The sequence below is a fragment of the Petaurus breviceps genome, unplaced genomic scaffold, assembly GCF_028583685.1.
Source record: "Petaurus breviceps papuanus isolate PSGF00001 unplaced genomic scaffold, PetGlider_PUasm1.0 216, whole genome shotgun sequence".
Classification (NCBI taxonomy): Eukaryota; Metazoa; Chordata; class Mammalia; order Diprotodontia; family Petauridae; genus Petaurus; species Petaurus breviceps.
This window is the reverse complement of record NW_027185867.1, coordinates 9,252,895-9,265,247: the sequence shown is the minus strand read 5'-3', so window position 1 is coordinate 9,265,247 and position 12,353 is coordinate 9,252,895. Positions and strand designations below refer to the sequence as shown.

The 12,353-nt window shown below is 47.7% G+C and overlaps 1 protein-coding gene across 1 annotated transcript; it reads right to left on the bottom strand.

The window, feature by feature from the left end:
- Positions 1-1,812: 1,812 nt before the first annotated feature.
- Positions 1,813-11,703, bottom strand: FKBP4 (FKBP prolyl isomerase 4). Its single transcript, XM_069094383.1, has 10 exons — positions 11,234-11,703; positions 7,931-8,075; positions 7,277-7,419; positions 5,997-6,117; positions 5,503-5,659; positions 5,207-5,297; positions 4,997-5,080; positions 4,469-4,660; positions 3,884-4,123; positions 1,813-3,247 (listed from the first exon to the last, which is right to left on the bottom strand). Exons 1-10 carry the CDS (start codon positions 11,336-11,338, stop codon positions 3,137-3,139), a joined length of 1,389 nt encoding a protein of 462 aa, XP_068950484.1. The 5' UTR covers positions 11,339-11,703; the 3' UTR covers positions 1,813-3,136.
- Positions 11,704-12,353: the final 650 nt, after the last annotated feature.

Sequence of the window (12,353 nt, the reverse complement as noted above, 5' to 3'; positions counted from 1 at the left end):
GTGAAACTCAAGGAATTGTGGAATTAAATCCTGTAAACTAAAAGCAAACAAACGAATTAATTAAAAAAAAATGTATTGTTCCTGGTGACCCAGGAAGCACCCTCTTCCAAGGTCCCAGTCATCGAAGCCTACCAAGTATTAGTAAGGGAGTGTGAGTGATCATACCTAGAGCTCTTCAGTTCCATAGAATTAGAGATAACCTGTCCAAACTGGATTCTGGTCCTCTTAATTTATGAATAAGAAACCCTAAATTTTTAAGCAGGATTCTGGTCATCTGTGCAAAGGCAAACCTGTTCTTGGATACTGAGCATGCCCAGTGTGGCTAATAGAGCCAAAGTCTTCTAAACTTTGCTTAGTTTCAGTCGTGACTAACAGAAGGAGGCAAGAATAAGGATTTGAGGTGATGAAGCATAGACTGGCTAAGGCAGGCATAAATTATTAAGGGCTATGCTTTGAACTGGGAAATGACAAGCCTCCTGAGAAGATATGCTTGTAGGGCAATACAAAGGAAACGGCGGGCAGGAATGTGGTGCCAGGAATTGTTAGACCGTTGGACCTGATGTCAGAAAAACCTGAATTTATATTCAATCTTACTGTGACCCATCTACAAAATGGGGATAAGAGCACCTACCTCCTAGGGTTGTGAGGATAAATTGAAATTTTCACGTGTACTTTCCAAACCTTAAAGGACTATGTAAATTGTAGCTATTGTGGATCAGGAAGACAGATTATGAGAAAAGTTGGGTCTGTCCTTTGATGCCCCTCATTCTATTTTCTGTTTCTTGTATCATTTCATTTACATACGGAAAGAATGCAGAAATAGTATTAAACTAGAAGAAAATTTAAGGATTGTCCAAAGTTTAAGGAACATCCAAGACTGTGGGCACCTAAATGCTTCTATTATGACGTTAACAATGGTGAGGACAGTTGTTAAAATTTTAGCTTGGGAACAGCAGTAGGATGTGAAACAGGGATAGATAACTGGGTTCTGACCATGGCTTTGTCAGACATACTCCATAGCTTGGACTGCTTTTATCTATTTACTTCTAAGAGATGGCACTTTTTTACCTAAGGGCAAGTTAGCATAAATTATCACTAAAAGCAAATGCACAGACCTTGGTCACCTGGAAAGCCAAAGATTTGTCAATTTTCACTGTAGAAATGCCTGATTTTACTCACGATTAATAACTGACCTATGACAGTTTGAGTTTGACAAGTTTTCATCAGAACCATTTTTTTTTTAAAGTTTGAGGAACTGAACAGAACTTTTCTTAATGTTTTAATTTAAGGAACGACAACAGAAAAGCATAGTACCTTTCCTTGGAATTTGTAATACTTATATGGTGCTTTAGTTTAAAAAAATTCTTGGGGGCATCCTTGATCTCATTTGAACCTCCTAGTTTTCCATAGTTACAACCTATTTTAGAAGAAATTGAGATGTCAGGTGGCTAGGACCACCCCATTGTCAACACAGTGCTTCCAGCTACCTCTATTGTGAGAATCTCAAATTCTCTCCCCTGCATTGAAACTCAACCACTGAACTCCAGGAGACAAATTTTCTACTGGGCAATGCTTAATGATGCCCTAAGAAAGCTGCAGGGAGGAGGTAATAATCATAGCTCACTCATACACAGCTCTTACATCGTATTGCTCCTAGAAAGTATATATTCTATTTTGAAACCAAGGTTCAGTTACATGGATATACTGTTTAAAAACCAAAATGAGAACCAAGTCCAGTGTTCTTTACATTGTGCGATCTCACCTGGCTTCGTTTGAAGAGGTGATTTTGTAACTCAGAGATGCATCAGGGAATGCTCTCAGCATTTAACAGTATTTTATTAAGCACCAAGCTATGCATTGCCATACAAACCAAATGCAAAACAAAGATATGGTCCCTGCCCTCTAGGAGCTTACAATCTCCTAAAAAAAATATTAGAAGATAACCAGGAGCCACCATGACAGTCATCACTTGAAGACAATGCGTTAACCTAGAGTGTGAAGGGACCTTGAAGGGTCAATTCTCTCCCCCTTAATGTGGTTAGGGTCCTAGGCTGGATCCTATTGAATGCAGCCCTAGCTACCACCTTAACCTGTAGTTTTGCTTCTCTCATTCATATCCATCTCCATCTGTTTCTCCCTGCCCAGTTCTACTATCACTTGGGAGTTGCTCTCAGCATCCTGTTATCAGGTACCACCTTCTGATAGATGGTGTATATTCCCATGGGTTTGGCCTCAATTGTTGCTTATAATTGCATTAATCAGCTAACTTGCTTCAAAGAACATGGCCAATCTCATCAGACAAGTGAGAATATAAAAGCTATTTGCCTCGGAGAGGTACTTTCCCTAATAAATTTCTAATTTTTGCCTAATATTAGACTGCTCCCACCCAGAGGTCTTCACACTGCCCCCTCCCTCTTGGGCAGAACAAGAAGCATAGCCTGACTCCTAAACTTTGGTTGTTTCCATTTTATTGCTCAAGTATGGAACTTGAGAGAGCCTAGATCTTTAGGGTCGTGCAGGTAATGGGCCAAAGGAGCAGGGATGGGGACAACATAGAACAGGCAAGGAGAGAAGGCATGGCTATGGTTAAGAAAAAATGGGAGAAAACATGAAAGTGGTCACCATGATACCAGAAAGGACCAACTGCCACAAAGTCTGGGACTAGGGAAGGAACAAACAGGAACCAGGGAAACAGCAGTGGGTTTCATTTTTGTTATACTCCCCTGCCACCAACAGAGGAGAAGAGGGGGTGTTCTTTATTTCTCCCTCTACACCCCAGCTTCAAGACTAGACCCCACTCCCTTCCTCAATGTAGAAATGGATCAGGCTGCGGAAGGAGCAAAATAAATTAACATTTTTGGGGGGAGTAGAAAGGATCATCACCTTTCCAAAAACATCCCCTACCCAACCCCAACAAACCTGTTCCTTTCCCCTTCCCCCAAATCACCTTTCAACCAGATAGAAAAATAAAGGTCTAATTCACTCAAAATTCTTCAGGGTTTTTTTTTTTGTTTGTGGTTTTCTTTTTTTGTTTTTTTTTGGTGTTTTTTTTTTTTTTAACAAAACTAACAGGGTAAAGTAGGGAAGGTTAGGGCATGGGAGGTAGGCAGCCATGGGAGTGGGGTTGGAGGGCTGGCTATGCTTCTGCCTCCACTTGAGCCTTGCTCACATCCACACCATTGTGCTGGTCATCCTTCATCTCCGAATCCTGCTGTGGATAGTCTCCTCCAGCTGGTTCTGTTTCAAGCTAAGAGAGCAAGGAAGAAGAAGAAAAGGATTAAAGCTGTCTACAAAGTAAACCCCTAAGGTAAAGTAAAGAGGATCACAATCATCCCATCCTGTCTCAAAAAGAAAGGTACCCACAATTCAGGCCTAGAGCCTTTTCTCAAGCCACCAGCCCAACCATAAATGTACCTATAAAGGAAAAAGACACCCACACAGCCCAGTTCCTAGCCAACACTCACACCTGCATTTATCTGACCTCTGCACACACAAACCCCATGGGCAAAACACCATTCACAACACCCACAAGCACTAATCCCAACCCCTTCACAAATACTACTCAAGAAAGGGAGGCCAACCCACCCATCATCAGCCTCAAGCTGCTTACCTGCCTGGCCAGAAGCATAACACTCCAGGCAGAGAAGGGAGCAAAAGAGTGAGTGGAGCCTGTGACATCAAAAATCCTGTCCACAGGGTTCTAATTTAGTATCGCAATGGAGCCAGGAGGGAGGTGGGCCAGGGCGAGAAACAGAGAAAATAGATGCTATCCCATTTCAATGAACTGGAAAGGGGTGCCTCTGGTTGTGTGGCATGAAGACCGAAAAGATAAAATAAGACTCCCTTCCCCCTTCTTCTTCTTCCCTGATGCTGTAGCCCTTACCTTGTTCTCTTTCTCAGCCAATCTCTGGAACATGTTAGCGTAAAGCTTCTTCTCCCTGGCATGCTGTTCACGGATCCGCTGCTGGCAGACAGTCAGTTGGGTCCTGGCAGCCTTGTTGCTGGGGTAAAGCTTGAGGACCTTCTGGAAGTCATCCCGGGCCAGCTCAAAGTCATTCATAGCCAGATAGGCCTCCCCCCGACGAAACAGGCCTTTCTCATTGTTGTTGTCCAGCTCTAGGGCCTAGGGAGCAGCAGAGGGACCAGCAGTTTGGGTTGAGCCCTCAGCTTCAAAACCTCAGACAAACAACCATTTAAATAGTTCCCATCAACAAAACCAAATTAAAACAAAACAAAAAAACCAGAGCTCCTTCCAAAAGAATCAAGTAAAAAAAAATTAAGGAGATGGAAATTTGGGAAGAGCCAGGGCACAGATCCCTCTTAGACTGGCCCTATACTCTTATTTAACCTGCTACCAAATGCAAATTTATCCTGCTCGAGACACTTAGCAGTCCCAAATCCCCACTCTTACTCTCTTGTCCACCCCTCCAGCTTTTGAATTTTGCTTTACCCTCATGTGAGCTCTAACCTTGTTGCAGCTCTCCACGGCAGCAGAGAATGCCTGCAGCTTGAGGTGACACATAGCCAGGTTGAGGTGTGAAGCTAGTCTGAGTGCCTGAGCCTGGGCTCGCTGACCTTCTTCTTTAGAGAAGCCCACCTCATATTCTAGCCAGGACACAATCTTCTTGTACTGAAGCATGGCTTGCTTATACTTGCCTTCCTGGAAGGAGATGCAGGGCTGTATCAGGTTCTCTTTCAACCTTGGACACCCAACAATACATCTGGGAAAATATGCCAGACTACCTGCTGGGCACCCAAGGAAGCGTCAGGTAAACAGGCAATACTAAATTCACGACAGCTTATCCAAAGGTATAGGTAAGCCATAGTTCTATATCAACCCAACAATAGGAAGACAATTTTTTCCCTTCCTGGCAGACATATAACTAGTTGGTCCACTTTAGATAGATCAATAGATAAAGACTGAGGGTAGTCTAGACAGACAATGGGAGGTGAGGAAAGAGAAAAATCTCCAGAAGATAGTGGGCTCTTCACTTACCTTGAAGTACACTGTACCCCGTTCTTTCACTATGGCACTCTGCTCGAGCTTCTCCTCTGCACTCATCTCCCAAGACTCCTTGGCCTACCCAAGCCCCAGGGAAGAAAGGATGTCTTTAGCTCTCTCAGCAAATGAGCCTGGGGAAGCTGAATGGCTAAGGCCCAAGGGGCCCAGAGATAAGGAAGGGTAAAAGCAATGCCCTGGTCTTACCTTCTCAAAGCTCTTGAGTGTCACTTCATAATGCAGCTCTGCATCCTGGGGAATCTGGAACTTCTCCTTTCCAGCACTACCAAAACCATAGCTAGGGGAGAGAGACCAACAATGGCAATGACTCCAACAAGGCTGGCAGGCACCTCTGGGCTAAAAAGCGGCATGTCTGTGTGCCAAATGAGGTAGCGTTTGTAAGGTAGTGCACACAGCTGGGAACAAGAAGCCTCATCAGTGCTTGTCTTTCTCCCCTCCCCCTTGGAGTGCCCAACTCTGCCTACCTCTGACCACACTCTCACCTGGGCTTAAGGTGGACAATAGAGTTCTCTCCCTTCTCCATTCGCTGAAGCGCCTTTTCTAGTCCAGGGGGAAGATCATAGTTCTCACCCTCTCCAATCTCAAAGCTTAACTCTCGCTGGTCAAAGACCCGGCCTTTATGGCGACCCTCTAGCACAACTGGAGTAATTGGAGACAGGCAGTGAGTGGTGGAGGAGAGCGCCTGCTATCCCTCACCTCCCCCAGTGCTGATGGGAAGATGCCCTCTCTGTATGGAGATTTTTGGACGTAAGGGAGAGGAAGAAGCCGGAATTAGGAGCTAAAGCAGGGAGAACACAAAAAGGAAGATTCCTTCTCATGACTGGATGTCCCTCAAGAGACCGTGTAATCTGGTCCTTTCATTCCATAACCCTTTAAGGGATCAAATTTGCTGCACATGACACAGTTAAGTGGCTGAGACAGTAAGGGACCCCCAAGTTTATTGTTCCTTCTGTTTTATAAGGTCACTTTGCCTCACCTTCCACTCTAGCTCCCTCATTGGGCTTGGAGTAGCCCTCGCCCCGACTCCGTATCCTGCGGATGATTCCACCATCCTCATCCTCAGTAAGATCCTCTCCCTTAAAATCAAATAGTTCCACCTACAGGAGAGATCAGAGTCATTAAGTGCAGGGCAAGAAGAAGGTACCCCAGGCCTTCTAATTTTATAGATAAGAAACCTGAGTCTTAGGGAGATCAAGTCACTTGCCCACGGTGAAACAAAGAGTGTGCTTTCCACTGTACTAGAGGACAGAATTTGCCCTTTTTCTCACCCACTCATATAAATCCTTTACTCCTTACTAACATTTCCCTTCCATTCCAGTTCCATCATCATGGGAAGCATACTTGGGAGGTCATGAGGATATATCATTTCCTCATCAACCTAGCTCAATACCTAAGCGTGACTCTCTGATTTTAGTTAACATCAGTGTTGGAGTCTGCCTATCTAGTTAGTGAGAAGAGAACATACTTTCCCAGTCCCTTCTAGCTCCCTGATTAGGACCTATCGGACCTATCTGATAGGCCTTAAAATGTCTAATCTTAAGATCACTTAAGTTAACTCCTTCACAAATCCCTCTAATGGTAGTGGTACCTGTGAGATGCAGTGGCTGAAAAATTCATTCCTGAAGCCCACCTGGTAATGAAGCTGTCTAAGTTTAGTGCTAATTTTAGGGTAAGAGGTCCATCATTGTGCTCATGCCAGAATTCATCCTCTATTAGTACATTTGAGAAGCAGGATCACCTCCACTGTGTTTAGGAGTATGTGTCTGTCAACCATTTATTTGCCTATTGAGCCCTTACCCATCTAGAATCTATCTGATGGCTTTCTGGACACTGTGCTCTAAAATGTGCTACCTTCAACAGTTTCTACGTTTTCTCTGGGTATGTTCTAAGTCACTGACCAGACCAGGTGGTCGGCAGGGAGGGCACATCTTTCTCCACACTGCTGCTGCATGCTTAGGGTAGGATGTTCTCAGCTAAGCATTTAGAGCAGACAGGGAAAGGACACAAAAACCCATGTGCTCAAGCTCTCATCACTTCTCAGGGTACGCATTCGAATGTCCAGGTTGGTAACGACAGTAGCCCAGCCAGAATTCTTACCCATCTTGGAAGAGGCAGCTCACCCCATGTCCTCCCATGAAGCCAAGCCCTTAGCCTTAGCTACAATGTTTCCAAGTCAGAGGCCTGGAGGACAGCCAGACCATGAGGCCCAGATAAGGCCTGGCTCTCACTATTCCTTTTTTGTGGCCTGCCACTCACCTCAAACACCAGGGTAGAATTGGGGGGGATCATGGGAGGACTTCCAGATGAACCATAGGCATATTCTGGTTTGCAGGTGATACGGCAGATTTCTCCAATTTTCATGGTGGCCACAGCAATGTCCCAGGCTTTGATTACCTCCCCTGCAGACACAAAATACGTTAGGCTCCCCCACTACCTTAGCTGAGGTCTCACCCATGCTGAGAGGTACCTAACAAGTCAAAAACCTGACACCCTCTTTGACATGGGACCAGGGAAGAGTGGGAGGTCCCATCCCCCACTATATGTTATTAACTCCCACAAGTCTAAATTGGGCAAAAGCTGTTGACTTTTTAACCCTTATATTAATCCCAGTTATCCCAGAAGATAGCCAAAGAACTATATTCTATGGCCTCCAAAGTTCAGGAGACTTAAGGTAGAAATAATCAGAGAAACGGAAGGAAGAATTCATGGAGAAAGATAGAGAAGGGGAGAGTAAGAAAAGGGAAATGTAAGAAGGACAGAGAGATCCTCTGGTGTCTTCTAGTCTGTAACAAGTAATCCTGCACTGTGTCTAGCCAGGCCTTTTAAGTGGGACCACTGGAGTGTTACCACTAGGCAGCCCACCACAGCTCCCTCTTACACCTCAGGACTCTCCTTAGACATCAAGTTTACCTTTGCCCAAGTCAAAGGAGAACTTGTCCTTGCGATCCAAGCTGGAGTCAAATTTGGTACCATCTAGAAGCCAGCCAGTATAGTGTACGGTGACCTTGTCGCCGATCATGGGAGTCTCCGTGCCCGTCCCCTCTCGCTTGATCACCTAGAGAGTTTAAGGTACGTCCACATCCTCATCACCAGCCCCTCCTGTCAGAGACTGAGTCATGTACCCTTGTGGGGAGAAGAAAGCTCCTAGCCAGGCCCCAAATTCGCCTCTTCTTCCTCCCAGGGAAGGTATATGCACAGTAAGACCTCCCCTTCCCTGATAAAATATAATGGAAAGAATACTGGAGCCAGAGCCAAAGGACTGGGTTCAAATGTCAGCTTTCCTACTTAATATTTGTGTGATTTTGGACAATTTATATCATCTACTAGGGCTTCAGTTACGTCATCTATAAAACTAAGAGCTTGAACTAAAGGATCTTTAAGGCTGCTTCCGGCACTAACAGCAGCAGTAACACTAATATTAACAACCAGCCTTTATCCATCACTTTAACGTTTGCAAAGTGCTTGACAAATGTTGTCTCATCTGTTCCTCATAGTAACTCTGGAGGTAGGTTATTTATACCTTACTCTGTGATAGGGGCTCTTCAATCCAGGGACACAGCCCTCCTGGTGGCTCCACAACCAAGACACTCCATCTTTCTGCTCCTGGCATTGGAGGAGCTCTGACCACTGACCTCCCTGGCTTCCTTTAAGTCCCAACTAAAATCTTCACCCTCCCCAACACCTGTTAATTCCTGTGCCTTCCCTCTATTAATGATTTCCTATTTATCCTGGACATAGTTTTCTTGGTATATTTTTGTTTATATGTTGTCTGCCCTGCTAGATTGTATGCTCATAGGAGGCAGGGGCTGACTTTTACCTCTTTTTGTATAGCCAGTGCCTGGCACACAGTAAGTGCTTAATAAATGGGTTTTTGGTTATCCCCATTTTACAGATGAAACTGAGACCCAGGTTAAATGACTTGCCCAGGGTCACACGAAGACAGTAAGTGTCTGAGGCCACCTTTGAACTCAGGTCTCTTCTTGACTCCAGTACCCACTCATGCATTTGGTAAGAATCCTTTGAGTCCAGAATTCTATCCACTATATCACACTGACTCTTATGAACTTTTCTGGTCAACAAGAAAACAGGGACTGATTTGGAAGGAAGGAAAAGCAGATAGGAATTAGAACTGAGAGGAGCAAAGCTAAGGTGAAAATGACCAGGGTCTAGAGAGGGCAGAACAGGGAAAAAAATCTAAATAAAACGCTGGATTGTACAAAGGGAGGGGAAACAGATGAATTATCAATGAAACGGAGATGCAGATGCCAAATACAACTTGTACATAGCCTTGGCACAAACAATCCTTGACTTCTGCCGGGGCATTTCTATTCCAGCCCATTTCTTTCTGCTGTTCTGAATTTTGAATGACTATATAGAAGTCTTAGATTTTGCCACTCTATCTCTGGGAATCTCACCAACAACTAATATAAACTAATATAATAAGTTAAATATAAACTCTGAGCTCCCTCCAAGAATCCAATCTCCCTCTAACTCAGCTCACACACAGAAAGAGAAAGGTTTTAAAAGTCTAGGCATTTCTGGGACACTGGATGAGCCAATCTGTCCATGAAGAGGTAGAACCTCAAAACCCAGACAAGATTAAATAACCTGGGTGGAGTGACCTCCAAGCTGTAGAATGGGCAGATTCCCATAATGCCATGGTTCTGGGCTATTTCCAGGGACTCGGTACACTGCTATTTCCTTTCTAGAAGTTCTAAAAAGATAGACTTCCTTATGGGCCACTAGGCAAATACCTGACTAATTTGTTCCCTCCAGGGGTTTTCTCCCCTACCCTGAAGAATCAGACCTGAACAGAATTAATCTTAAATTTCTTTGGATAGGAGACAGAACAAATTTCTTTGGATAGAAGGCAGAACAAATGGGGAAGGGGAAGCAAGGAAGAATAATCCTTCCTAAAAAGGTCCTTTTAGGAAAGATAAAGGGCCTGTCTCTCAGTGTATGAGGCGTGGGGAGAAGAGGTTTGGCTCCCAGAAAGAGATTCAGAGAACAAAGTCCAGTTTATGAACCTTTAAATGCTAGAATTCAGGTCAGGTTCCCCCAACTATGGGACACTAGCTCAAAATGTTAGTTGACTGGTGAGAAACCAGGTAAGAAGTGGGGAGCCTGGGGGGAAGAGAAGGGAGAAAAGGAGAGGAAAACTAAAGATTGAATTTCATGCTATACTGGATGCTTGCCAACTCTTTCTAAAGTCTGTTCCAAATCACCCTTGGGCTGCTCTGACCCAGGTCAAGATGCTCAGCCACTAGAACGCTCGCCTCCACAATTACCTCCCTTGGCTATGAGTTCTTCCACCTAATCCAGTAACTACAGCAGAATCCACACCTCCCCAGCCCATCCCTCTGAGGGGGTGGGGGTAGTGGTGCCGGAGGAAAGGGAGGGTAACTTGATCCCAGCGTACACTGCAGAGAGGAGGGGTCGGCAGTGGGACCCCGGGCTCGAGAGTGGAGAATCTGGCGGCGGCACACCCACCCTCCTCTCCAGTTCAGTCCACCTAAATCCCCAGAGGCACCAGGACTTGATAACTGCTGTCCTAAACTGCCCCAACAACTCGGCTAATATTTAACCGACCTGGCAAGCTCCTGCTACCTTATCAACCAATGATGGGCTACCAACTTCTAAGCTCCAGAAACATCCTCCGGGGAAATGGGGTTCAAGGGGAGGTCAAGGCTCGACCCCAGGCAGACTCTGAAGGAGGCGCGCTACGGCACCCGAGCCCCGAGCTGCAGCCCGTGGGCTGCCTCTCTCCATCCACTAAGCTCTCTGGAGTTTCCGTTGCCATCCTGGCCCCACCTCCTCTTTCCCAGATCCACGTTGGGGGGCCGAGCCAGCCTCAGAGGAGCGCACCGGTCCAGGTCCACCGGCGGCGGGGAAATAGTGTGTGCTCAGGTCCTGCCTGCGCACCGAGCCCACTCCCCACCCCGGCTCGCAGCTCCCCCTTCCTCCCCCGCTCTGCCCAGTCCGTGAGTGGGAGGGGAATGCGGGCTTCTCCAGTGCAAGATCTGCACGGTGCACGGCCGCTGGGAGCTTGCAATGGCAGCCCGCCCCCAGGTCCCAGGTCCTGGGGAATGCCCGCATGGGCTGCAGCCCGTGCCCCGTGCTCAAGGCCTGGCCATGTGCGGCAGGCCCATCTGCTGCCCCTGCCCAGACCTGACCCAAGGCTGCCTCCTGCCACCCCAGGCCACCCGCAGGTACCTTCAGCACGCCTTCATCACGTTTGGGGCTAATGTCCACCCCCTCCAAGGGCAACGGGGCCGACTGCGCGTTGCTCTCCGCCGCCTTCATCTCCTCCGCAGTCATTGCCGTCCACAGAGCCTTTTTTTACTCGTTAAGCTGGGGCCCGGGAGCCGAGCCAAGCCGCTCCCCGTCTGCCTGGGCCGGGTGGCTGCAAGCACGGGTTAGGGCGGTGGGAGTGGGGTTGCAGCCGAGGCCGAGGCCAAGGCCGGGGCCGGGGCAACGCGCGGCTCACTCGCTCCTTCGGGAAACTCTTTTTTCCCGAGGAAGACAGGGAGGCGGGGAGCCGGCGGTGGGGGCCAGGCCCGGTAAGGCGAGGTGCAGTGCGGTGCGGCGCGGCGCGGAGCAGAGCGGAGCGCACCGACGAGGCAGCGACAGCAGCGCAGCTACGAGTGTGGACTGTGTGGCTGCTGGGGAGAGGTTGGTCCCACCCCGCACCCGCCGCCGCCGCCGGGGGAGGGGCTGGGAGGAGCCGGGGGAGGGGAAAGGGAGGACGACCGAGGGGGAGAAGTTTCCAGAGGCAGCGTCCGCTGAGCCGGTTCGGGCTCCTGCGACCGAAGCAGTTTGCAATTTATTCCGGCCCTCCCCCACCCAATTCGGGGAAGGGTCGATCCCCCCCCTAGACCTTCAGTCTTCTTGACTCCACCCCACCCTCTTCCCCCCCGCCTCTCCCCTCCCCCCCCCTCCCGCGCTCCCTCCCCCGGGCTTAAACGGACTCTTCCAGATCCTTCTCGATTAGGCTAGATCCTTCTGTGGCTCATTGAAAAACCCGTCCTTGCCCCAGTTTGTTTATGCTGTGGGTTGAAACGGGCTCTAAGGATGTGGGTGATAGAGATCGGGGAGCAGTCGCCTTGGCACTGGACCTGTCCTCTCCCTCTCCCTGTTCTCATCTGTCTTGGGCTCGGGAGGTACTTGGTGCTGCTTGAGAAGATACACCCAGAGCAGCTTCTTCCTTCCTTCCTTCCTTCCTTCCTTCCTTCCTTCCTTCCTTCCTTCCTTCCTTCCTTCCTTCCTTCCTTCCGTCCGTCCGTCCGTCCTTCCTTCCTTCCTTCCTTCCTTCCTTCCTTCCTTCCTTCCTTCC

Bases quoted from the DNA above. Each gene is read 5' to 3' on its own strand.
- FKBP4 (XM_069094383.1), bottom strand. From the start codon at position 11,338: ATGACTGCGGAGGAGATGAAGGCGGCGGAGAGCAACGCGCAGTCGGCC. The intron at 5,081-5,206 runs GTAAGACCAGGG...GGGCTTGGGTAG, and splicing joins CACTCAAGAGCTTTGAGAAG to GCCAAGGAGTCTTGGGAGAT. The intron at 4,124-4,468 runs GTTAGAGCTCAC...GCTGCTCCCTAG, and splicing joins CCGTGGAGAGCTGCAACAAG to GCCCTAGAGCTGGACAACAA.